General features: G+C 40.2%; 1 protein-coding gene across 2 annotated transcripts in view; it reads right to left on the bottom strand.

Moving 5' to 3' along the window:
- Nucleotides 1–9090: 9090 nt before the first annotated feature.
- The window catches only part of LOC122812352 (hepatic lectin-like), a 274176-nt gene continuing 256217 nt past the window's right edge, over nt 9091–27049 (bottom strand). Inside the window, exon 8 of one of the 2 annotated variants that reach the window (XM_044084776.1) lies at nt 9091–10012. In XM_044084776.1, the coding sequence (XP_043940711.1) occupies nt 9886–10012 (127 nt within the window). In that variant the 3' untranslated portion in view covers nt 9091–9885. The remainder of the gene's footprint in view (nt 10013–27049) is intronic. The other variant, XM_044084775.1, reaches the window with a different exon arrangement.

The following is a 27049-nucleotide window of genomic DNA, read 5'->3' as shown; positions in this document are numbered from 1 at the left end:
CTGACCATGTCAGCAGTAAATCTAACGATATCTTCTTTTCTGACTATGTCAGCAGTAAATCTAACAATATTTTCTTGTGTACATGCAGAGAACTGTATAAGAATAGCAAGCTGAACTATGGAAAATCAGACAAATCTTGTACTTACATGCTTTGTCTCCTTGCTGCATTCTGAAGAGACTTTAACAAAATCTGTGGTACACGGAAAAATCTGAAGGCATCAGGTAATAGTTTTCTGAACAGTCTACGTAGCAAACAAAATAGGGAAAAATGGGTAATAATTTTGCGAAGACATCCGGAAATCCACCGTTAACGGAAGATGCAAAATATATGCAGTCACAGCGCGCAGATAATATTAAATACTTTTCAAAATGGGTTATTAAGTATGAATTTGATGGAAAATTAGAACAATCCTCACTTATCAAACTTATCAAACAACTCAAAACTGATTCTAAGGGTCAAGTTAAAAAACGACGACAATCAGGAATTCCCCAGGCACACAGGTGGCTGGAGGAAGCAAACCGCAGAGACCAAAAGAACAAAAACTCAAAGACAATGTTTTTAGATAAGGAAGACAATAACTTGGTAGTGGCATCAGCACCTCCGCCTCCCCCTTCTCTGCCAGAGTACGGAGCAAGTGGACAGATTGACCCACCCCCATTATATCCTATGCTCACTAGAAAAAGGGACTTTATAAAATTGAAACTAGCTAAAGTTAGAGATCCCATCGAAACTAGGTCCCAAACGAAGGGAAATAATCAAGAAGAAGGCTCTGAATTATGGCAGGTAGTTAAAGATACACAACCTGTAGAAGAAGAAATATGCCCACTTATAGAAGTTCCGAACCCTCAGGCAGGACAGGAAGATCAGACTTCAACTATCTTAGTGTATCGACCCTGGACTCCGGAAGATATCTGGAAAGCTACAGAAGGGACTCCCCATCCGAAACTTAATTTCAGAAAATTTTTGGAAGATTTACAAGGAATGAGGCTAAGTTATAACTTAATTGGGGAAGAGATAGAAAAAGTAGTTTGACAGATTGTAAGACCAGATTGGTACATGATATGTGGCAATTGGAATCCTCGTGACGCTGCTGAAAACCCCCTTCCACACAGCAGCGCAGAATTATACACTAGAGTGAAGGGACTTACAGACCGCATCTCTGAGAAATGGAAACCTAGGGCAGACTGGACTTGCATTAATCAATGTGTCCAGCAGAAGGGTGAATCAGTTGACCAATACTTTGCTAGGCTGTCAGAATGTTTTGACAACCACTGTGGAATGCAGGTTCCTGAAGATCAAAAACAAGATTCCCCGTATGAACAGCAGCTGAAGAATGCATTTCTAAAAGGTAGTAGTACACCTATAAGCAGTTTCATTACAAAACACACGGTCGTCCATCGAACGAGCAGATTACACTCACTACTTGAATATGCTAGACATGCTGAAAGGCATTTTAATAGCAAAAAGAAAAAGAAGGCTCAGGTATTTTCCGTAGAAGATGGAGCAGGAGTTTATGTAGTGCACCCTGGGAAAAAGGGCAGGAAAAATACACAAGGAGGTAGGCAGTCTGATCAGTGATCAGAAGACTTTGAAGGACGCAAGAAAAGGGGAGAATGTTTTAAATGTGGTAAAAAGGGACATTTGGCAAGGGATTGCAGGAAAAATAAGAAAGCAACAATGAAAGATAAAGAAGGTCAGGACTGACTATATGATAGTCAAGAATCACAAGAAGAGACCAGTAGAGAAAGGACAAACGAGGATGTGAAAAGGGAAGTAGAGGAAGTACAGGAAATCAGTGACGGTGCAGAAGAAGATGAAGTACTAGATTTAGCTTTATTGAGCCTGGAGCTCTATTTAGCAGATACAAAACCGGAAGTTACACTTTTAGTGGAAGGCAGTAAGGTTAAATTTTGGTGTGATCCAGGGGCATCATGGACCCTGATACACCCCTCCAAATTACCAGACAATTCAGAGTCACCTGATTACATATTAGTCAAAGCAGCGAATGGGCAGCTATACCGGGAGCCCCGCTCCTGCAATATCACCATAACAGATCCTGTTTCAGGATTAACACAAATAAGTAAGATTGTAGTTTCTGCAAAATGCCCAGTAAATCTCTTGGGCAGGGATATTATGCAGTTATTTGGCATAGCGGTGGTTCCAATTATGCAGGGCATGGAAGCGCAGCGATGAACCAACACCTTTATGGTTCATTCGGGGGGTGAAACGTTTTATTGGTACAGTCAGGACCTGGTTACGACTGGTCCAGGGACTGTGACCAAAGAACTGATGAATGTAGCCATCAGTAAGTTTGCCTCCCTGAACATTGATAAACAGCACCTGCTGCATTGCAACCTGTATTGTTGTAACACACCAGGGCCTGATAATGAGTATGAAAAAGAATTATTTAAGCATCGTACAAACAGATTGGTACTAAGAAACTTATACTGGGATACAGAAGGGAATAGTGTAACCAGCTGTTCGCTGCCCCAGGAGTTTTTGACACTTTATAAGTCCAATCGACTACCACATGTATGCTTTACCAAGAATAAAAACATACGGTGGGCAGACCTAGGGGAGAGAGTTACAAGATGGGAAAAACAAACAGAACTGGAGTTGTCAGGACAGGGAATACAAGTGCAAAAATTGAATTGGGCGACTCAGGCTAACCCAGCTGTACATCTGCAGTCTTGCAGAGACAGCTGATGGATACTCCTGTTGACAGAAGAAGAAAATGCCTTACAAGATATACCAGAGACCCTCTGGTCAGCAGGAAAATCAGATGTAGGACTTATCCATACTGCAGGTCCAGTTAGTATTACACCAAAATCAGCGTTTAGACCACAAAAAAGGCAGTATCCCTTAAGAAAGGATACAGAGGCAGGAATAAAACCTATCATAGCAGCATTACTTAAGGGAGGGGTGCTATTAGAATCCCCTGATTCTCCGTGTAATATATCTTTATTTCCAGTTAAAAAAGCCAATGGAGAATGGCGTATGGTTCAGGATTTGCAAGCTGTAAATGATGCAATAATACCAAGGGCACCTATAGTGCCACATCCACACACCTTGTTGAATGACTTAAAACCTCAACAAGAATATTTCTCTGTGGTAGACATTAGTAATGCATTCTTTTCAATACCAATACACCCAGACAGCCAGTATTGGTTTGCATTCACATTTCAGGGAAAAAGATACACATATACGCGATTACCACAGGGATATTGTGAGAGCCCTACTATATTTTCACAAGAAATGTCAAGTAACCTGGCAGAATTTAACCCACCAAAGGGTAGTCAGGTCTTACTTTATGTCGATGACATTCTATTAGCAGCCCCCACCCTGCAGGATTGCAGGGAAGACACAGTAGCACTTCTACAATTTCTAGCTGCTGAGGTACACAAAGTGAATAAGAGCAAACTGCAACTTTGGAAAAAAACAGGTAAAGTACTTGGGACATGTAATATCCAAGGGAGGTAGAACTTTAGATGAGGATAGAAAAGTGGCAATTCTGCAGGCACCAAAGCCCACCACCAAGAAGGAAATGATGTCCTTCTTGGGAACAACTAATTTTTGTCGGAGCTGGATTCCAAACTATGCCTTGGAATCTGCACCTTTAACTGACCTTATTTATGAAACACCTATGGCAGCGCAGGACTTGTTGCAATGGACAACGGATGCAGAATCTGCTTTCTGTAAACTGAAACAGTTAATAGCCTCTGCTCTAGTTCTGGGTTTGCCTAATTACCATAAGCGTTTTTTCCAGACTGTAGATTGTAAACAGGGTTATATGACATCAGTACTAACACAACAACATGGGGATAAGCAACGTCCCATTGCTTACTATTCATCACAATTAGACCCAGTGGCACGATCTTTGCCACACTGTGTGCAGGCAGTAGTTGCGGCAGCAATGGCAGTGCAGGCTTCAGCTTCAGTAGTCTTGTTCCACCCACTTACTCTAAGGGTACCTCATGCAGTCGCGATTATTTTATTACAAGAGAAAGTAGCATATCTCTCTCCTGCTAGGCATCTCTCCTGCAGGACCATATTGTTGAGCCAACAGATGGCACACCACATCGCTGCCTGCAAATAATCAAGCAGAAAACATTACCTAGGAAAGACCTCACGGATGTCCCCTTGGATAATGCCGAGGTGACATACTACGTGGATGGCTCGTGCAAAAGGGGTCCTGCAGGACAGAACCTAGTAGGATATGCAGTAGTCTCTGATACTGAAGTTATGGAAGTAAAATCTTTACCGCATCATTTATCTGCGCAGGCAGCAGAATTGATTGCTCTGACATGAGCATGTACCTTAGCAAAGGATAAATGTGTAAACATCTTCACTGATAGCCAATACACTTTTTCCACTGTACATGTGTTTGCACAACAGTGGAAAAACCGAAGAATAATAACATCTACTGGCAAACCTATAAATCATGCACAGCTTATTTTAGATCTTTTAGAATCTATTCAATTGCCTCGAAGGGTAGCTATTTGCAAATGTACAGCTCATACTAAACAACAGGACATAATTTTAAAAGGTAATGCGAGAGCTGATGCAGCTGCAAAACAGGCAGCTACAGAGGTATTCCTTCTAGATAAGGAATTACAACCCTCTGAAACCTTGAATTTAGATATGTTAAAAACAATGCAGACACTCACTATGCAAGCAGAAAAACAGCGATGGATGAAACGAGGAGCAATCCTTGAAAAAGGACTGTACATCTCTAAGGAGGGAAAACCAATACTGCCCTCTAACTTGTTCCGCTATGCGGCATTGTTGAGCCATGGGTAGTGCTATGTCTCAACAGGGGGGATGGTACAGCTGGTGAATCAGGTGTTCACAACGTACGGATTTACAAACTATTCTAAAAAATTTGTTTAATGTGTCAGATCTGTAACAAACACCATGCACAGGGGGCAATAAAGCCTAAGCAATGGAGTTTTCCCACACCACCATATCTGTTTCACACTATCTGTATGGATTTTATAGAACTAAACAAATGCAAAAACAAGAAGTACTGCCTTGTTATTATAGATATGTTCTCCAGGTGGGTGGAAGCTTTTCCAACCAAGAATCCAGATGCAGCTACAGTAGCAAAGGTACTTGTTAAGGACATTATTCCTAGATTTGGTATTCTGGAAAGAATCTATAGCGACAACGGTACACACTTTGTAAATCAAACCATACAGCAGCTGAGTACGTTTTTTGGTATTTCTCTAAAAAATCATTGTGCATATCATCCGCAGTCTGCAGGGCTGGTTGAAAGGCATAATGGCATACTAAAAAGCAAACTAAGGAAATTGATAGCTGAAACAGGAAAAACCTGGCTGTACTGTTTACCTTTGGCATTGTTGAGCATGAGAACTGTCCCTACAGCAAAAGGACTGACTCCTTTTGAAAAGCTGTATGGAAGGGCTTATTACACACCCCAGTGGAAACCTTTCATGTCATCAGACCAGGAAGCTGATTTTACACTAGCTGAATATATGAAAAAGTTGTTGAGTTCTAAACATCTGTTGCAGTTTAATTCTGTTTCAGGTCAGAAGCAAGCTGAAACATCGGAAGTGACAGTGATGCCAGGAGACTGGGTGTGGATTAAAATCGTGAAGGGAAAGAATTGGGCATCGTCAAAGTGGGAAGGTCCCTACCAGGTGCTTCTTTCAACACCTACTGCAGTCAAGATAGCAGAACAGGCTTCGTGGATACACCTGACGCACTGCAAGTTGATGAGAAATTTCGAATTGAACAAAGACCTTACCTCTCCATCGGGACCCTAAGCACAAAAGTCTGGCTACAAAGGGGGGTCAGATCAATAGGAACTAATCCATCTCAAACCCAGTGAAGCAATCATCGGTGCTAAGGTCCTGTAGGGCAGAGAGTAAGATCACGTGTCCAAGTAAAAATGACTGAATCGAGAAAATATCTTTTTGGAAGAACCGAAGAAGACAGAGACAATACGGAACAATCATTTCCACAGAAATATTGCATGACCATCCTACTGATCATCATGGTAACAATAATCTTTTTGTTATGGCCATTTCTCTTGTCTTTTACGCAAGTAGAATTTAATAAGCGTGAGTGGCACCCGAACTTCAATACTTACCAGGCAATCAAATATGTGTATGCTGAAACCTTCAATGTTTCAATTGCTGGATCTGCACAGCTCTACCAACAGCATATGGGGGATTGTTGCTAACTTCAGTTCCCCTAGGGGCTAATAAGACCTGGGAAAACCTAATTCATGATACATCAAATGTCACATCAGAAGATGAAGTAGCATTACACTTGTCTATTCGTCAAAAGGGAACTGTGTGTTTTCATAAGAATGATACAGTCAGGGTAGGATGGAGCCATTGCAATGTAACAGTTCCTTATAGATGCTACACTAAACCTGATAACACTGGATCTTATTGCAATACAAACTATGATTCATTTTTTGAATTGATGCATAAAACAATTGAGGAAGCAAAATGTGATTCTGTTCTCTGCAAACAACTGTCCATAATTGACAGAAAAATATTTCACACAGGACAAGTGTATGCTTATAGTAAAGCTACCACTAAAGTAGAAGATTGTTACTTTATATGCGGAAGAAAAGCATATAAATGGCTACATGAGAACTGGTCCGGTAGCTGTTTTTTGGGGTACCTGGTTCCGGCCATACGACACACGGCAGTCTTACCTCAAGGGAAAATTCGGAATGTCCGAGAAATTAAGAAGCCTGCTAATCCAGTGGGACAAATCAATGCTCCTTAGAAATACCATCATGACTTAGGCCCTGGGAATAACAAAGGACTATCGCACATGGATCTGGGTGATGATGTCATATCGTGGGCAGGCATATTACCAGCATATGGAGCAATGAAATCGATCTGGGAGCTGAGAAAACTATCTAAACTTCTTGAAATAATGAGTAATGCAACCTTTTCTGCCCTAGAATCGGTAACTGATGAACTAACTGCCATGAGAACAGTGGTACTTCAAAATCGCATGGCTCTTAACTTCACCCTAGCGGCAAAAGGAGGTACGTGCACTTTAATCCAAGAGGAGTGCTGTTCATACATTCCTGACAACAAACATGAGATAGACAACCATCTTGAAGTAATTCAGCAGGTGTCGGCCATGACCAAACCAGGACCAAATCCATTGACGGACTTTTTCCAGAAATGGTTTGGGGGTTGGGGCAGCATCCTGATAAACATTCTGATTGCCATCTGTGTAGGGATAGCCTTACTGATGGTGTGTGGATGCTGCTGCATCCTCTGTATGAAAGGACTAGTTAAGAATATCATAGACGTTTCAGTTTCAGAGACTTTATACCAAGATGCTGAATTCGAGGAATTACTCAAAACTGAAAGAATGCTTTCACAAGCTTAAACTGAATGAATCTCTAACTGCAAATCCTAAGTAGGAAATGGTTATGAGAAGAAAAACTGTTTATGCTTGTTTTGAAGGTAGAATAAAGTATTAAAAGGGGGGAAATGTTAAGAAAATGTATAACTGCAATGTGCAAGCTTAGATGAATTTAGGGTTAAAAAGAAATTAATACGTTTATTCTGCTTATTCTGTGTGAAATATGTGCAGCTGCAGGAAACCTTGATAAGAGAACAATTGACGCTTGAAAGTCTACCATAGTCAGCAGAATGTGTATTGAGGCCAGGGTTGTATCTTGACCCTAGACAAATGTATCATATATCAAGAAGTGGACAGCTGAAGAAGTGTGAGAAACAAAGGAGGGCTGAAATTAGCCCAAGGCCAGGTTGTTTTTCTCAAACATGTTTTTGCAAGACAGCAATTTTCTGACCATGTCAGCAGTAAATCTAACAATATCTTCTTTTCTGACTATGTCAGCAGTAACTCTAACAATATTTTCTTGTGTACATGCAGAGAACTGTATAAGAATAGCATGCTGAACTATGGAAAATCAGACAAACCTTGTACTTACATGCTTTGCCTCCTTGCTGCGAGTAATAAAGGATGCCTTACTTGAACCTTACGTGCATTGATCTTTGTGTTTTCCTTTACAGGCTGCTCAAAATTATGCTAATGGACAAACTCATAGCATCTTTGAATAACTGGACTTTGTAAAATGTTTATCGGGCACTGTAAAACTCTTGTAATTATTGTTTTGCAAGAAATCACCTCTTATCAGTGTATGAAACATATCAAATAACTGCACAATGTAAATAAACTGGGTTTCTCTTGCCCCAAAGTCAATAACATTTTGAAGTAATTGCACTTTGTGAATAAACTGTACACAGCACACTGAAATGTCTCCAAAATGTCAGTACCTTGCTAGGCAACTCTTTACAGTGCAAGACATACTCTGTAATGGTGGCACTTTGCGAATAGACACACCCAGCAGAAGAAACTTTTCTAAATGCCTATATTTTGACTGTATTTCATGAAATAGTTGCACTTTGCACACAATAAACTTTTTGAAATACATGCACAGTAATAAGCACACACTGTCAGCACTTTTACACACTTTGAGATACTTTGAATAACTTTAGTTAGTCATTGATGCAATACAAAGTTGTAGTTATGCCAAAACACAGCACTTGGCCAAAACACATGCAGTCACCTTGCCTTATTTTTGCTGAATGTGCCCTTTTTGCCTTTATTACATTCATTTTGCTCATGTAAGCCCTTTTCACACCCATTGTACTTTTCTTGTGCTCGATTTACTCTAAACATGCCCGTTTTGCCTCAAACACACCCGTTTTGCTTTAAAGATGCTTGTTTTGCTTTGCATTAAACATACTTGTTTTGCTTTATTGTTGATTGTTTCATCAACTACCTTTGTTTTAAACATTTCCCTTAGTTAATAAACCTTCCGTGCCTTCCGCTTGCTTAATAATGCATTTGGCGCCCTTGTAATGCCCCGTTTTGTCTTTTTTAACAAGTAAACAGTTTGTGCGCACTCTCATTACATTTGCTTCTTTTCTGGCACTTTTCATGCTCATTCCTCTTAGTTTTACCTTCACTGTCATCGCTGCACCTCATGGCTCCAAATATTATTCTCTGCGATCCCGGTTCTGACACCAGGTCGCTCTCTTATTTTGGACACAATAGAATAGTCTTTGTGGGCTCTGTTCAAGCAGCTTTATTCTATACAAATGCATTACTATAGACGTTTACAGCCTTTAACTAAAGTAATTTATATACAAACTAACCAATCATGCAAGCTCATGTTTTGGCTGCTCTTCCAAAATGGCAGTTGGGATTGTGCGTGTCTGGAATTTATGTGTGCATATACAGTCTTTGGCATGCTTCTTTAAGACACAGCACCCAGCACATACACTCTGATCTACAGATACAATGACTCCAGTGCCAGACTGACTACATTAGTTAGATGACTTCTGATTTGTATAAGTAATGACCTTTCTCCTGATGTTCTATGGCAGAGGAGCAGCTCTGCAATGAATTCTTTCTTGATTTTCTAGCCTTTGCTCCAAGGAAGTATGCCATCTTTCTCACTTGTTTGACTGCTGGATTAATTTAGACTTCAAGGTAAGGCTTTTGTGCAGCACTTTATGTCATGATTAGCTGACTACACACTATCTTCTGCATTCCTAAGAACTATTCGGTGGCAGTAACACTCTGGTCTAAATCCTTGCTCCATCTGTTACTTGTTAATGAAGGCAATTAAGAAGCTGTTAATTCAGTGGTCCATATGAAATTTCTGAGTGTAGTACATGCTAACCATTTAACTCACTACCACTTGCATTCTTTGATACAATTTACTGTTTTATTCATTTTTAAGTGCAGATTTAGAGCTTTATTAGTCAATTGTACACTGCTGTTTTTCGATAAATCACAAATTGCTAACAGAATCAAATATATCCTCATATCAGTTTGCACACTGCTAAGTGCTAAGCATTTTTTTCACAAATGGAGGTGTACTTCATGGAACATGGTACATCGTTCCATAAGCCATTTGTCCAGATATGGGCACAGTCCTCGTCACCGGAATCATTGGGTTCTCCTGGCTTCCAGAACCTGTAAGTTAATTTCAATACTGTTACAAACACCATACATACTGAATATTGTTTGAAATGTACATAAGAACTATCTGGGAAGAATCTCAAATAATAATGCATAGAGATAAATTAATAGAGAAGATCCTAAAGGCCAATTAAAGCACACTTCCTCAACCATGTTTTACATGTGCTCAACACAGAGGATTATGACTGGGTCACTAATCATAACAAGCATATCATGTGTTCAAGACATGGATGCCGTGAAGCTCACATCGAGAGCAAAGCTCAATAGGTGAATCTTGGAATCCATGCCAGAAACACACCATTTTTCATTGAGATCAGAGATCTGATCATAATTCTTTGTAGGCTTGGAGATTCATCTTCTACACATACTACTAGTTAATGAAAATTTAGATTAAAAAAGTGATGCATTGTACCAGTTTTGAATGCTGGTAAAGCAGTTGGGAAGTAGTTGACATTTTTCATTCCCTGCATAAGGAAAGCAGTTGTAATCAAAGTACTGGTATACCTTAGCAGACAGCAGGCATTAATAGTGGTTGATACAAAGCCATTTCATGCTATGCTGCTGGTGTTTTCTGGTCAGTGCTGTCTGCTTTTCCAGTGTTAGCAAGACCTGGGGGTGCTTAACAAACTTCTAAGTGTTAAGCTTGGGACTCAAGCTATAGAAGCGCTTAACCAGGATATTATTTCAACATTTTTTTGAGTGCAGTCATGGCACTCCATGGATTATATTAATGTTACATTCACTTCCCTTTTCATTCTATCCCAGCTATCTATACTATTGGTCATGACTTACTTGGAAACATATTGCAAGCAGAGTTTGAAGGCAATTGAATAACCCTAAATAATAGGTTGAATAATTTTTGCTGCACTGAGATTGTCCATTAAGAGTTATGATTATTTTATTAGGAATCCAACACTGTAGACCTGTTCCTCTAGAGGCCCAAGGGGGGGGGGTCCTTTTGAAATGGCAATTGCCACAAATGTAATCCTCAGAGAGAGAGAGGGAGAGAGAGAAAATACAAGGGAAAACCATGTAATATATATGAGGCCTGATGTTGTGGTACTATGAACTATTTCAATTACTCAAAGGAACAGTGATTGATTTAAATATGCTAACCAGGGTGGAAACAGATGCTTAGTGCCAGAGCCATGGGATCAAGCTCAATGCCAAGAAATGTATAGTTATTCCCTTTGGGAAAAAACATGTACCCGTGAATTACCACATACGTGGCAGTATACTAAACACCAAAAGTGTGATAAGAAACTTAGGGACGCAGGTGGACAGTGGTCTCACCTTCGATAACCACATCGCCACAACAGTCAGGAAATTCTTCTATGTGGCACACTTCATCACTAAGGGCTTTTCATCCAGAAAAAAGGAGGTCATTGTCCCACTGTACTCATCCCTCATTAGACCCATTATAGAATACAATGCCCCGTTTGGTATGTATCTCTCACGACATCTGCAATAACTGAAAAGGCTGCAGAAATACCTCACTAAAAGAATCACAGGCCTAAAGCAGATGCCCTATGCTGACCATCTAAAAAAACTCCACCTGCACTCTGTGACATATCGTCTACTCAGAGGCGATCTCTGCTTAACATACAAGGCCATGTCAAACCCAGAGCTGTTGGACATGCTACACTTAAAGAAATCCCAATCCCTCAGAGACACACACTCCAGGGATCTAAACCTTGTCATCATAATGAAAAAAAACATGCTGGAGGGATAGGTTCCTGACCCAGAGACTCCTCAGACTCTGGAATATACTGCCCATACATGTCACGCAGAGCACCTCTTTGGCCCTCTTCAAAAGGAACCTCGATGATTGGATGGGAGATAGGAAATTCACCCTGGGGATCAAGTCAGTCACCCTGCTAGACAGGGGTCCAGGGAAGTAAATAATGTGGGAGAAATAGCCAGGGAATTGCTATGGCTATGCTTGTATAGGCCCTAGAGTCGATTGCCTAGTACCAACCTATGAACCTATGAACCTATGAACACTGATCCAAATGGGTTTTTTTTCAGATTCTGCCCAGAAGTCTGATTAAGTGTCTTGTTCAGAGTCAAACAATGAGCAACTGCAGGCTGACAGACTCATACCCTGAGCAATAGAAAGCAGCTCATTATCATCTGGTCTAACTGACAGCTCTTGGAATTAATATGTGTAAGTAACAGGAATATGGGAAGGTAGCACCTAGGCCCCCAATTGGGATAGCAGGGATGAAAGTAAAAAAAAAAATTAATGGCAAGGTTTGAAATCTGATATTTTCTTTATGAAAGGGCCATACTAGTCAAGCATTTTCCATTAGCACTTCAGATTAAACATTTAATGACAAGGTCTGAAATGTGATATTTCCTTTAACAAAGGGTCATACTAGTCAAGCATTTTCCATTAGCACTTCAGATTTTGTAGTTGTGGGATTCACAAGTACAAGTCAGGCACTTCTGTGAAAACCCAAAGGAAAAAAAAAAAAAAAAAAAAAATATATATATATATATATATATATATATATATATATATATTTGCCACCTTCGATTTTGACAACTGAACCCTCGCTTGAGCCCCTTCTAAACCTTTTTTCCCTTGTGTGGTGTTATGCATGGGGGATGATCCTTCCTTTTCAGGCAGATTAGGCATTCAGTGGTAAAAGCTTATAGATTATTAGAATGTAGGAGCCGAATATCAGGTGGCTGTCATGTTCATATGGCATCGATTTATTCATGCTTGTAGGGTGAATGTGCAGTGCATGTAAATGCTGGCCCCATTGGTGTTTTTATACTCTCAGTGCCATCCTTTAGTGTGTGCTCTTCTCACGGTCACAGCCAGTATACATGCAGCTAGATGTAGCCTTCTGTTTTCCCAACACGAAATGAACACGCGGCAGATTCCCCTCCCTCCCTTGTTAAGTAAGAGACCAAGGCATCAGCTACTGATCACTTGCTCCCCCTACTGGTTTTCCTTGTTATCACCTCCACCCATTAGCTCAGCCAACATCTGTGCAGCTGGGAATATCCTTCTGCAACACCAGATACTACTGTGTCAGGAAGCCCTATTCTCTCCCCCTAAAACAGAACTTGTGGTCACCAGCTGTTCAGCACTACCTTTCATGGCTGTACTCTGAGGTGCTGGGTCCATTATTCAACCCATGTTAGTTGCTTTTTCTCAATGTCAGTAAGTCAGCCTCAGCATTTTTACACTGCTGATCTCTAAAATTATATAAAGTAATAGAATTTTAAGGCTGTTGCAAACAAGCTGATTCAGACATTTATTTCTACTAACTCAGTGTGATATGTGCAGCAACTGGTATGTATGTGCAAATTTCCTTTTGTTGTTATCTTTCCGAAAAAAGGTACAGATATAATATTGTGTTTCCCAGGCTTCTAACAAGTCCAACTGACACTAAAACAAAACAGTTACGAAACGTAAATAAAAACATGGCTGAAACTCAGGCTACTGAACATGTATAGCTAAATCATATTTCACATGCCTAACCCAGTGCCTTAATGTGCCAGAAGAAAAGGCTCAGAAATGACATTGATTAAATCAAGTGCTAAAGCTCTTCTTAAAAGGTATTAAGTCCCCTTATATTCCATACATCCCTTAATTACTACTCTAACTCTGAAGTTATACAACATTAGGGAAAATGGAATACAAATAGTCCTTATTCCCTGACATGTTTGTCCTTTCATTAGGAAAATAATTTTGGACAGTTGGGAGTGCAGGAGGAAATGCAGTAGAGTTGTGACACTAGTAGTTCTCCATGTATTTCTGCTACAAAATGCGTTTTTAAGCAGTTAAGTATTTGGTTCCTGAAATGTCAGAGGGCCTGTTTATTGGACACTTACAAAGTTTCTCCATTGTAACTTGACACACATTATTTAACTGGCTAAGCAGACAGATCATTGCAGAACCATTTCAGGCACAACCTTGGCCACAAGGGCAGTGGTTGTAAGTACTGATAGTTCAGAGTAGCTAACCAAACTAAGCAACAAGTATTTGGGAGGAAACCAGAGTACCTGGAGGAAACTGACAAAATATAGGGGGGGGATGAAAAGTGCACGCAGATGGTAACCAGAGGTCCGGACTGAATGTCAGAATGATAAGGCAGCAACATTAACTGCTGCCTCACTCTGGCCTCCTTAAGATTAAAGATTAAGATAACAGTAAGTCTGAGAAGCCTTTAAGTGCGCAGGGTTTATTTTTCATTTACCAGTGCTGGAGTTGAGAAGGATGTTACTCACTTACTACATGGGAGGCTCAGGTTTGTTATGAACCCTGCGGAACATAGAATTTTGGAAGCAGAATAAAGAGGCATTTGATGGAAAACATCTGTTGACACGCACACAACTTTCACATCAAATCTTAATAATTAATATCTAATGAAATAGTAAAGAGGTGGGTTGTACCTTCCCTCTCCTCCCCTCCCATATTACATATTATTAACTCCATGACTGGTATTGAGCAAACTGCAGTTTGAGGAATAAATTCACCAAACTGCTCTGCTGGTAAAACTCAGCATCATTGATGCACCTTCAGAGAACTCATCTACCAGTCAGCCTATGATGATAAGCACAGTGCAAGCTGAACTGTCACCCCCATCTTCAGTAACAATTGGGCTAGTACCACACTCCTCAAATGTGTACTGCTCCCTACAGTGTGTCTAATATGCTGTGCATAACTGTCTTCTACCCCCTTTTTGTGGGCACTTTTTTCTGCCATATATTGCATCTACCATTAACCATAACACTAAACACAGTCCATGACTTGAAACTAGCTCTAACTGTTACCAGTCCCCCTGTGGTTAGGGCTAAGGCAGAATATAGTGCTGGATGATGTTCAGTCTCATTTTAAACATTTCATTAGAATTAGGAATCCTATGTAACAGAAGGACCAAGATTAATTAAGGTGTACCGCTAAGGTTATGACCAAAGCATAGCGCCAGAAGCCACAGGTCAAGGTTTAGGATTATTGTGGGGGCTAGGTTCATCATGGCTTCTTACAGCTGGATCAGTTTAATGATACAGTGTGACTGAAGATAGAAGGAGTACTTCCAGCAACTTCTGAATGAAGAAAACCCGCAGAATCTGTACAGCCCCAGACACCGCTGACTATGAGATAAGGGGAGGAGCTCACCATAAAACAAGTAAAAACAACACTAAGGAAAATGAAGTCAGTAAAAGCAGCAGGCTCAGATGAGGTCATAGCAGGTATGATAAAGATGTTGGGTGAGATGGTGCAAAAATGGCTGCTGAGGGCACTCATAGCAGTGTGGAGAGAAAGGCATGTCCCAGATGACTGGAGAATAAGCATACTAGAGGCAGTGTTCAAGAACAATGTGGGCATTCACAACTGTAACCAGTATAGAGGTATCAAATGCCTGTTACACTGCATGAACGTTATGGAGAGGGTGATTGATAAATGAATACACAGAGTAGTAGATAGTAAGATGGGAAGTCAGCAGTCTGGATTCAGATCAGGATGTGGTACAACTAACCTGATGTTTGCAGTTAGACAGATACTTGAGAAGAAGCTATAAATGAGGAAAGAGTCCAACTGGGCATCCATAGACCCAGAGAAAGCATATTTCACTGTCCCTGGAAAGCTGATTTGGGCAGTCCTGCAATGGTTCAAAGTTCCAGAAACATTGGTAGAATTAGTGCAAGCTATGTATAAGGACCCAATGACTCAAGGATGAACAGTGCTTGGTCTCACAGAAGGGTTCCCGGTGTAAAAGGGTGTGCATCAGGGATTAGTTCTAAGCCCACTGCTGTTCATTCTCGTGATGAGCTACATTAGCAAACAGGTCATAGGGGCAGAGCAACAAAGTTGCTGTATGTGGACAATGTGGCATTACTGGCCGACTCTGAGCAAGAACGTCAGTAAAGGACAGGGGAATGGAATGCAAAAGTGAAGGCACATGGGATGAAAATGAGTACAGATAAGACAGTTGCAATGGCCACAAATGGTGAAAATCAGAAAGTAATGAGAAATAATACAAAAGGGAAAATAGTGGAACAGGTTAATAGTTTCAATTATCTAGGACAGGTGGTTGAGAAGAAGGAAAGTCTGAATGAGGAGGTCAAAGCTAGAATCACTGGGGCTGCAGCCAACTGGCATAGAGTGTCATGAGTGGTGTATGACAAAGGAATGCCAAAAAAGCTGAAAACTAAGGTGTGCAAAACAGTGGTGTGATGAGTACTACTGTATTGTACAGAAACGTGGGAAGTAAAGGCAAAGCAACTGATGAAGCTGGAGGTGATGGAGAAGAGCTTGACACAGGTGGTAAAATGCATACTGTGGGTCAGACAAAGACATCAGGACATCATAGCTGAAGCCAAAGTAGATTCTGTTCTAGAAAAGATCAAAGATAACACATTATGATGGCTTGGGCATACATGCAGAATATGTTACTTATACATTTTTATTTATATTTTGAATATCTTCTGCCATATGGCCCAGATTGTGGCCGAACTGGATCCACTGATCAGTTAACTTACCAGGTTAACAAATGTAAAATAAATAAATAGTGTGAATAAGATTTCGGACAGACAGGAAGAAGGCAAACAGGACATCCAGCAAAGAGATGGATGGACTGTGTGAGAGAAGACCAGTGACAGTCAGGTGTGAGTGTCAAAGAAGGCAGGAGTGCGGCATTGAATAGAGAGAGATGGTGACAGTTATCAAAATACCCCAGCCCATTGTAGAAAATGGGAAAAAGGGGGCTGATGATGATGATGATGGTGATAATTACGTGACTGAAGAAACATACTTTTTATAGACATATCGGTAATCAAAAGCTTAGCCCTAACACTTGCAGTTACAGTGGGGGTCAGGGCAGAAGTTAGGGTTATCATGGACTCTGAGGTATTGGTTTTGCTTAGAGAGGGCCTTGGGACTGAACAGATTGGCTTAGTTCAGGTGTATCCTTAAGCAACAGCCTAACTCCAGACATCAAAGTCAGATGTCTGTAGTTAAGCCTACAGCCACAATTACTGTTCTGGTCATGACAGATGCTTCAAGTTGAGAATTCTGCATGCTGGATTAATCCCAAAGAGTCAGTAAAATTGATAGTGAGTGCTTTTTTCAGGTCTATCTCTAATTAACAGTCTGACTTTAGCCCATCAGATATGTGAGATATGTTTAGGGCTATGGTTATAGCTAAACATTCAGATTATCATGGACCTTGAGGACTGATTAAACTTAAGAAGGCATAATCAATAAAGAAGCATGAATATTTTAGTCGTATGCCTAACTGACATCTTACATGTAGCCACCAAACTTGATGAGAGTTAAGGACAGTGCTAGGGTAAGAGCTTTCATTGACTTTGGAGGGGAATAATAGTTTTTTTAAGCAGTTTCTTTTTATTGAAGTTCAGAATATAAATTCAAAGAATGAAAACAAAAGTTCAATGTGTGCAAACAAACAGTTTGCATATCTATTTTTAAAGTAAAACCAGCGGATCGACTTTAGTTTAGGCATGCAGTCAGAAAAGATGTAGCTCATTTTCATCAGCCTAACCCATCCCCATTCTGTAGAGTTATTATTAGGGTTGAAATTAGGTTTATGGTGGGCTCTGGGGGATGTAGAATGTATATATTTATTTCACATTTGTTAATCACATACGTAAACTGGTCAGTGGATACTTTTCAGCCACAACCTGGGCCATATGGCAGAAGATATCCATAATATAGATACAAATGTATACTTAACATATAGGGTTACAAATTACACAAAACAATTGCATACATTTCTAACAAACAATAAATATAGCTTATAACTTAACATGCAAAATGAAAGTAGAAAAGGTTAAAATTTATTGACTTCTGGCAGCAGGAAATGACTTAAAAAGACATACTACTGTACATTTAAAAATAGATTTTGTTAAAAAGTACCATCTCTGCTTCCATTAATCTGAAATGCTGTGTGAATTAAGATAAAAGCTTATTTTATTCAGATATCTAATCAGCAGACTAACCCTAACCCCATGCATTGGAGTGCATCTATTAGGTCATGGCTACAGTTATGCTTATGGCTGAGGCTTTAGGTTCTTATGTTGAATTCTCAGGGCTGGCAGAGTCTTAGGAAACCATTTTGAATGTGGGCATATTTCAGATATACTCTCTAATCAACAGTTTAACCACAGCCATCAAGGTTAACAGTTTAAACACAGCCATCAAGGTTAAAAGACTACAGAATAGGCTACAGTTATGGTTATGGTTATAACTGCAGCTTCAGATTATCAGGAATTATGAAGCCTGGGTCTTCAAAAAGCCCATTTTGAGCATACCTCAGCAGTTTAACTCCACCCTTTAAAGCAGTTCAGCAGTTTAACTCCACCCTTTAAAGCAGTGGCGCACAACCTTTTTGTGGGGAGGGCCACTATACGAATTCTAAATGCATCTGTGGGCCACCTCAAAAGTAAGCCGTTACAAGTTAACAATACGTACAGATGACTGGCATTTTTACTTAAGACAGCAGTCATGAAATTGCCTGTTTTCTACATCAACTTTGCATTTAACTTTATTTTGGCTTGCAGCCTTGACTTATTACGAACTCTTGCAGAAAGTTACTATTGTTTACAGACTACAAGTTATAAACAAGAAAGAATAGTTACTTCCGCAGCTAAAATTAGAGGTGTGCGGAACCGCAGTCAATTAGGTAAGTAAGCATGTCCTGGAATGTTTGCATGACTGGAGTAAGGCTTGCATTTTTCACTTTTTTAAACATTTTTTGGTAACTCTCTGGGGCCAGATGATGTTGCATAGTTGGCCATATTTGGCCCGCAGGCCAGATGTTGTGCACCACTGCTTTAAAGTAAGCTTTCTGTTTGTAGCTAATGATTCAGGTTATGACTTTTGAGGACTGGGTTACCTTCAGCAAAGTGCAATGAAATTCTAAATTAATATTCAGACTCACGTAAACATATCCTTAATCAACTGCCTAAACCAAGCACTATAAGTTATAGTTAGGATTAAAACTGTAGTTAGGGCTAGAGAGGCATGTAGGAAATTCAGAGGGTAGAGTTCTCAGTTATTATCCTAATCTGATGATATACGTGAAGGACCCTGCCAACATAATAGTTTTACAGCCTTCTTGTCCATTGCATTTGTTGGTGTGGGGCTTGACTGCCTTTTCAAAAGGCCTGTTGAGGCCTTTTTATTGCACTTCTCACTCACTGAATTTCTGTATGTGTGTGTGTGTGTGTGGGGGGGTATGTCTTGATATCACTAATTCTTCTGAAGAACTATCTAAAATCGTTTGCCAATTAGAATATGTAACATAATAGTCTATATACATTACTTTATTTGGGCTTTTTATATAGTCCTTGTCACTCTCTGCACTTGACTGGCTGTGTTTAGTCTCGGATAAGTTTTATAAAAATGTTCTGCAGATGACTGAAATCAATACAGCAGTCCACAAATACCTTGTTTTTTGTCATGTTTTAATGTCTTGCTTGCCCATTGCTTTGGCAGTGAGGAATGAGTTCTTTTTGTCCTTCACTTCCTTAATTACTCCAAACAATAACACATAAAATGCACATTGATTTTTTTAAAGTTGTCTTTGTTTATTTGATGAACTATACATTGTTGTAAGGAGTGTGTGCCTGGTTACCTTAAGTTATTCAGAAGAACTTAAGAAAGTTATGCAGATCAGTGCAGGCTACACACGCACGCACACACATGCACACACGCACACACGCACACACACACACAGACACACACACACACACACACACACACACACACACACACACACACACACACACACACACACACACACACACACCTTTTCTTCTGTCTCTCTTTTTTAATAAATTGCTCTTACATGGCTGTGGGCAGACCTTGGCAGTATCTCTGACTTGCGGGTTAGGTTCACTTTTCCTAACTGTTTTTCTGAAACACTGCAAGCCATGCTCTACTCTACATACCTACACCTTTACTCTTACTATTCTATTTCACCTGCTACCTGATGGGGGTTGAAATGACCTTGTCCTGTCTTCAGTTATGTTCAGTGACTGACATTAGTTTAATGTTTCACAATCTGAAGATTCTCCTACCCGAAAACTTTACACACAGAGAAACAAACCATTTGTTTTATTTTGTTTTTTAACCTGATCATCTGTCTTTTTTGCCTGGCACCTCAATTTAATCTTAGAGCATACTTCAGCCACCTTAACCACATTACAATTCATATTTTAAAACTTAATTTACATTTATTTCTGTCTTTAGTTTTCTCCTTTCCCTAAACATATTGTCACAAAAGAATACCCACAAACAGTACCCACTAACTGCTACTCTGAATGCTAACTGCAGCTTTAAAATGAAAGATTACTTTCTGTAACTTTTCTCTTTTTTTTCTGAACAGCTTAGATGGTTAGACTCTGCATGAGCTCTTATATCCCCTAGCCTAATTGTGGATGGAACTCTCCAAGAGTAGCAGGTCTGGAAATTGATCAGTAACAATGTAACAAACAAACAAAAAAATCCACAATAAAAAGAGGGTCTCACTTCAGAATCCCATAGAAGACATTCAGTATGACTCGATATGTTCTTTTTCAGAAATGGCACAAACTCACCTTTATAATTAATGCTTCCCATCATGGGAACTTCTGAAAAATGGTTGGTTTGGACATTTTTCAAACCTTAATTTAAAATTTGTATCTGCAAACCTAGAAGTCTTCTCTAAACTAAGATTATGATTAATTTTGGGTGATGCACAGATACCCACCCATCCCCTTTTTTTCAGAATCAGGTTATTTACAAGTCACAGAATGAATAAATATCCTTAAATTCTTTAACTATGGTCTACTCTTCCAAAAGTGACACAGTGTATGTGTTTTTCCCCTCAGATGGGAGGTTGGCATAATGGTTAAGGTGTTTGCCTTATAAACACAACCTGTAGGGGTTTGATTCCTGCAATTGGCTACGCTTAAAAAACAACCCACAAGGGCAGTTAGCCTAGTACTAACCTATGATCATCCCATAACACTCTCTTAGACCACTAAGTACATCAGCCTAGGCTGTTCCACATTTAAGCATTTTTTTTACATTGCTTTCTGTTTAGATTTCTAGCCAGAAACTTGCTATTGTGCTCTAAGCTGTACAGAAAAGTAGTACATTACACGTTTGCACTATTGTCATTCCTACATACAGAGACAGCCTTAGCTGAACTGATCCCTTAGGTGAAGGGCTTCACTACGCCCCTCCCTGTACATCACCAGGTGCCCCCCCCCCATCGTCATCCCTATATGCAGACATCGCCACACCATACAGATTATATTTTTTCTTCTTTTTCACACAGTTTGTCTTACTGTTTCATTTTTCCTGTATTTAGTTTATTCATACAACACATCTTAATTAGGAAAACCAGGCCCCCAGAAGACACCCAGTCTCACTCTTCAACTGCACTTTTTCCTGCATCCTTTCAACACAACCTAACATACCAGGACTGCACTGTATTAATTGTGGAGAAAATAAATGAATGAATTAAGCTGAGGATGTGGGAGACACTTGTTCCTCAGAAGCCAAGGGATGGGGGCTTCTAGATGCTCTGAGGTGCACTTCAAAGTTCTGTTTATTTTTAACAACTCTGTCATCAAATGATGGCCTGAACAATAATCGTGATTATGGAAAGAAATTCAGTGTTACTCTTCAATGCTACTTTTTGGTCTGCATCCTAATAACAGACCCAAACTGGCCCTTATTTTTTTTATTTCAACATATAAATACGTTATATTTAAGGCTTAATGCTCAAAATCACCAGAAGAGCAGTTCACAATAAACTGAGAAGATAAATCTTTGTGAGGACACTTAAATCTGACTGGGGAATAGTACTTGCTTCTGTACTCCCCACTAAAAAAAGTAACAAAGTCTCTTTCTGATTAGCTCCTCAGGTGTGAGTGGGATGAAATGGAAGGTGCAAATGGGCACAGGAACATATATATATATATATATATATATATATATATATATATATATATATATATATATCTGTCATGCATATACACAGCATGCTTCCTTACCCCTACTCCCAAAAGACAGTCAAACTCTGTGTTCCTCTCTGTCTGACTGAGGTGAAACTGAAAACAGCAAGTAGAACATAACATATTTCAATCTATTGCTTTCAGTCATATATAAAGCGCATTCCTTCTTACACTCCCACAAAAAGTAGCCACATGTGTATGCATTTTATTTTTGATTGTCAGGAAAATAAAACAAAGTTACCACAATAATGTTTCCAACTTTTTTGTGGAGTTTGGTACAAAGGCCAGTACTAAACCTGTGTCAAAATCCTTTTATACAGCCTTTAAGTGTGGGGCTACCATGCCTCTAGAAGCCCTAAAGCTTTAGATGTTCTGTGATACATATTATGCCTTATTTTTTGAAAGTCTCACATAAATAGTTGCTACATTAAATTATTGCAAGTTTGCACATTTCACATTAGCCTTGAAAAAAACAAAACAAACAAAAAAACAGAATAATAAGCAAGCAGCAGCAGGAAGCTATTCATTTCCCACTACAGACAGATTCAAAATTACAGCTACTTTGTCTGTGCATCTCTCGGATATCCTGTTAAGAAGTGCATCATACTTCACACAAATGCAACCAGTCGTGAAACCCAGATAATGCCTTTTTTTAAAGTGAGCAAAGAAGAAGTGGTCAGTTACTTTCAACAGACAGCTCCAACACCCATCAGTTATAGTTACTTGTGTGTGCACTTCAGAGGATTGTGATTGTGACACTGCCAGCACAGCTATCCAGAATTTTGTAAATAATCATACATCATTTTTGAATATTAATATGATTCAAATGCTTGTCTTACAAATGTAAGAGAACTATATGTTATGTGTATATTAAACTACTGGTACAGAAGTGTGTGTTGAACTGTATGTTATGTACTGAGCTTCAAGAATGTAACCACAGTGTACCCTTACTGGAAAAGAACATAAATGTATATAAACTATATACCTGTGCAAATTTATGTTTTAATAGTAAACCCTGGAACATACAGAGTTAACTTGCAAACCTTCAAGAAAATAAGTTGAAATTGTTTACGATTGTGTTATTTCTCAGCTTCAGCAAGGAGACAGGATGTCTAGAGCTAGCAGTTTATTTCTATTGTCTTGAAACAGAAATACTTGCTAGGTTTAAAATGTAACATGTTTTTATTGCTTTGTGAATTCCCGGCAGCTGTATAGTTCTGAGAGATATGTATTTTTCACACAGAGGTGTTAAATTATGTTAAGTATCTGGTTATCCTGGAAACTGAAGGCAGGTAACAAAAAGTGATGTCATCCAGCTGATCCAACAGTAATGTTTGATAGTAATTTAAGAACTCTCTTAGAGACAGATTTTGCACTTTGTATTTACCTTTTGGCTTGGAAACATCCACTCATCTGCATTTGCCTTGCTAATAGTAAGTAACTAGATTACAGTGATTTCTTTTAGCGATAGATAGGAATATAATAAGGATTAGTTTAGATGTTTCCTGTTTTATTTGAGAGCATAGTGCAGTGTTGTTTTAAAATATTTCCTGTGATTCAGAACTCTGTAGTTACTGTGTTGAGTATTGTCTTGCTCTTTTTTATTTATTAATAAATATATTTAAACCTTTTAATTGTGGCTAGTTGGTTTAGAGCTATTTAAGCTGTTAGTGTACTTTCATATGTATTTGGTGACACTGTATAGGCCACTCTGATAATCTTGCTCTTGGTCACACTTACCATTTGGATAATAGTAACACTACACAGTAGAACTGGTCACCGTTTCTAAGGGCCTTATAGTCGCTGATAAAGAGCTGGTTGGTGGCAGTGATAACTACCTTGCAGTCTGGGCAGAAGGGGTCATAGCTAGTAAACCTGTGCCGGCCTTCCCCAGGACTGTCTGTGTCTTTGTATATAAATCATATCTCAAAGGGTGTGTGTGTGTGCGTAGGCTACTTGGGCAGGGACACAAAGCACTGGTTCGATAGAGAGGGTGCTGTAGGTTTTGGCTTGACCACTCGGCTGAGATTTTAACCCTATAGTTGTGCCAGTGGGGAGTCTTACTGAGGATCTGAAGAAAGAGGGAGAAACCAACCCCAGACTAACTGTGATCTCTGTGTGCTCTTAAGAGAAATTGTACTTTACTGTGTGTGTACTTGTCATCCTCCCACTGTGTACGTCCCTCACTGGTGCTAGTGGTGAGGATCGAGGTTCCTTGATTACTGGGACAGTGCAGGGGCATCACATATTAATTGTTTGGCAGTGGTGGGATAGCCACATCACATATTAATTAGTTGACAGTGGTGAGTTAGCCGCATCACATATTAATTGGCTTGTAGTGGTGTGGATATTGAATTCCTGCAGCCTGTGTACAGTGGTCACTGAAGGTGTTTTGTACTCTTAATCAGCCACACAGGGAACATTCAGAGTTCATATCACAATTGTTTTATATTTTTGTTAGCTTAGTTAGTCAGGAAGAGCAGGCAAGCATGTCAGCAGATGAGTATGGCAAGCTGACAAGGAGCCAGTTGGCTGAGATGTGCCAGGCTAAAGGACTGGTGCATGCTAACCTGACTAAAGCAGACAGGATTGCAGCTTTAGTCACAGCTGCATCACAGAATAGCAACCAGGAGGACAATCAGACTGACTGTGGAGATGTACATCTCTCAGAAAATGGACAGCTCAACCTTTCCACAGAGGACTTAAAAATCCATCTGGAATTAAAGAGACTTGAGTTGGAGGCCAAGTGTTTGGAAATAGAAGCAGCAGACAGACTGAGACATCTGAATCCTGAGGCGAATAAGAGGTAAAGGCAACATGAAGAGGAGATGCTGACTCTTTGCCAGGGTCGTGGGGGTAATGGGGAAGGGACTAACTGGACCCCAGAAGCAACAAAGGTCAGTAAATTTATTCCACAATTTACAGAGCGGGATAAATTTGATAATTTCATTCATATGTTTGAGAGGGTATGTAAACAGTATAATATTGATAAAGGGATTTGGGTACAGTTCCTGAACCCATTTCTCCATGGTAAAGCTATAACTGTTCTTTCCAAACTGTCTGATACTGATTGTTTAAATTATAATGTTGTAAACAACTATTTGCTAGAAGTTCGTAAGTTAACACCTGAAGCTTATAGGAAAAAGTTTCATGAGGATAGACATAAGGCAGATGAAAGTGTGTGTGAATATCTTGCTGAACTAAGCACTTATTTTCATAGGTGGGTGAGTAGATGTCAGGTTACCACTTTTGAATGGCTGGCAGACTTTTTAGTGAGGGAACAAGCCCTTAGAACTTTCCCCTGAGGACATGAGAATCTGGTTAGCTGATAGACAATGCAGTACTGCAGATGAGTTGGGGAAGAGGAGAGACCTATACCTATCAAGCAGGCCATCACTGCACAGGAAAGGGACACACAGTGCTGCTCATGGGTCTAAGGGAACCCATGGTGGGCAGCCTAGACTGCCCCAACAGAGTCCACCAGTAGTATGGGAAGCTACTAATCCAGGTACACGTCCAGGACCAAGGGTTAAATGTTTTAAATGCAACCAGTGGGGCCATATAGCATATAGATGTCCATGGAGGCAAGGTGGGGAACAAAAGGTGGGAGAGGCAGCAAGTGGGAATGGCAAAATGCCAGCAGTAAGTTGTCTCGAGACAACAATATATCCTATCTTAGTGAATGGGAAAGAGGCCATTGTTAAGACAGACACAGCCTCTGACCTAACCATTGTGAAGTCTGCAATGGTTACAGGGGAGCACTACTTGCTTGGGCACTCTACTCCAGTCAGAGCTTTAGGAGGGACTCCATTCCAAATACCTTTGGCTAGGGTTCACCTTGACTGGGAGGGAGGAAAAGTAAGCAAGCAAGTTGGTGTGTTTGAAGATATCCCTGCAGATGTCCTGATAGGAAATTATTCTGATAATGCAGTACCATGTGTGAATGCAGTTACAAGCAGTCAGGCTTGGATAAATGCATGTGGGCCTGGTAGCCTGGGGGAGACCCAGACAGACCACACACTTGCAGCCAAGACTGGTGAGGTGGTTACTTCAGGGAGGGAGCTACCTGTAACAGTGAGACTGAAGGTGAGCCACAGCTGCTTGTGGGTACTGATGTTCCCTTGGACAGAGTGACTGCAAGGGTAGAGATGAGTAGTAGTACCCAGGCTGACAGTGAGGCACTGCTGTCAGAGGATACCAGACTTCTTCTGGAAGGGGAGCTCTGAAGGGTTAAAAAGAGAGCTGAGACAGGGTCAGCTCTCAGACCTTACATTACAAGGCCTGAGGCAGGTTGTTAGTGAGGCACCTAATTCTCAAGGGACAGGGGAATCTGTATACTGGGACAAAGGTTTACTGTACAGAGAGTGGATCCTTGAGGGAGGGATAGAGGATGAGAGACTACAGCAGTTGGTAGTGCCCAGAGCCTACCATCTGGCACTTCTAGCCATAGCTCATGATATTCCCTTAGCAGGTCATATGGGCATAAAATGTACAAAGAGACATATTATGCAGAACTTCTACTGGTCTGGGATTTCCAGAGATGCAACAGGGTACTGCAGGACCTGTGAACAGTGTCAAAATGTAGGCAAGGCAGGAAACAAGGTGAGAGCTTCTTTGATGCTTTAGCCTGTGATTGAGGAGCCATTTCAGAGGGAAGGTATGGATATTGTGGGGCCCATGAGTACCCCAAGTTCCACAGGGAAAAAGTATATCCTGGTGGTAGTAGATTATGCTACCAAATAACCAGAGGCAGTGACTCTGTCCTCAATTGAGGCAGAAAAGGTGGCAAATGCTTTGTTAGAGATTTTCAGCAGGGTAGGTTCACAAAAGAAATATTGACTGACAGAGGTGCCAATTTCATGTCAGACCTGCTAGCTTGTCTGTGGAAGTACTGTGGGCTGAAGCACCTAAAGACCACCCCCTTACCATCCTCAGACTAATGGTGTTGTTAAGAGGATAAACTCTGCACTCAAGTCCATAAAACATTCATTTGCAGACCAGTTCAAGAGAGAGTGTGACATATATTTGCCCCATCTGTTGTTT

Source organism: Protopterus annectens, chromosome 9.part0 (genome assembly GCF_019279795.1).
Source record: "Protopterus annectens isolate FY-2018-M chromosome 9.part0, PAN1.0, whole genome shotgun sequence".
NCBI lineage: Eukaryota > Metazoa > Chordata > Ceratodontiformes > Protopteridae > Protopterus > Protopterus annectens.
The sequence above is the reverse complement of the archived record's forward strand: the minus strand, read 5'-3'. Positions and strand labels throughout refer to the sequence as shown.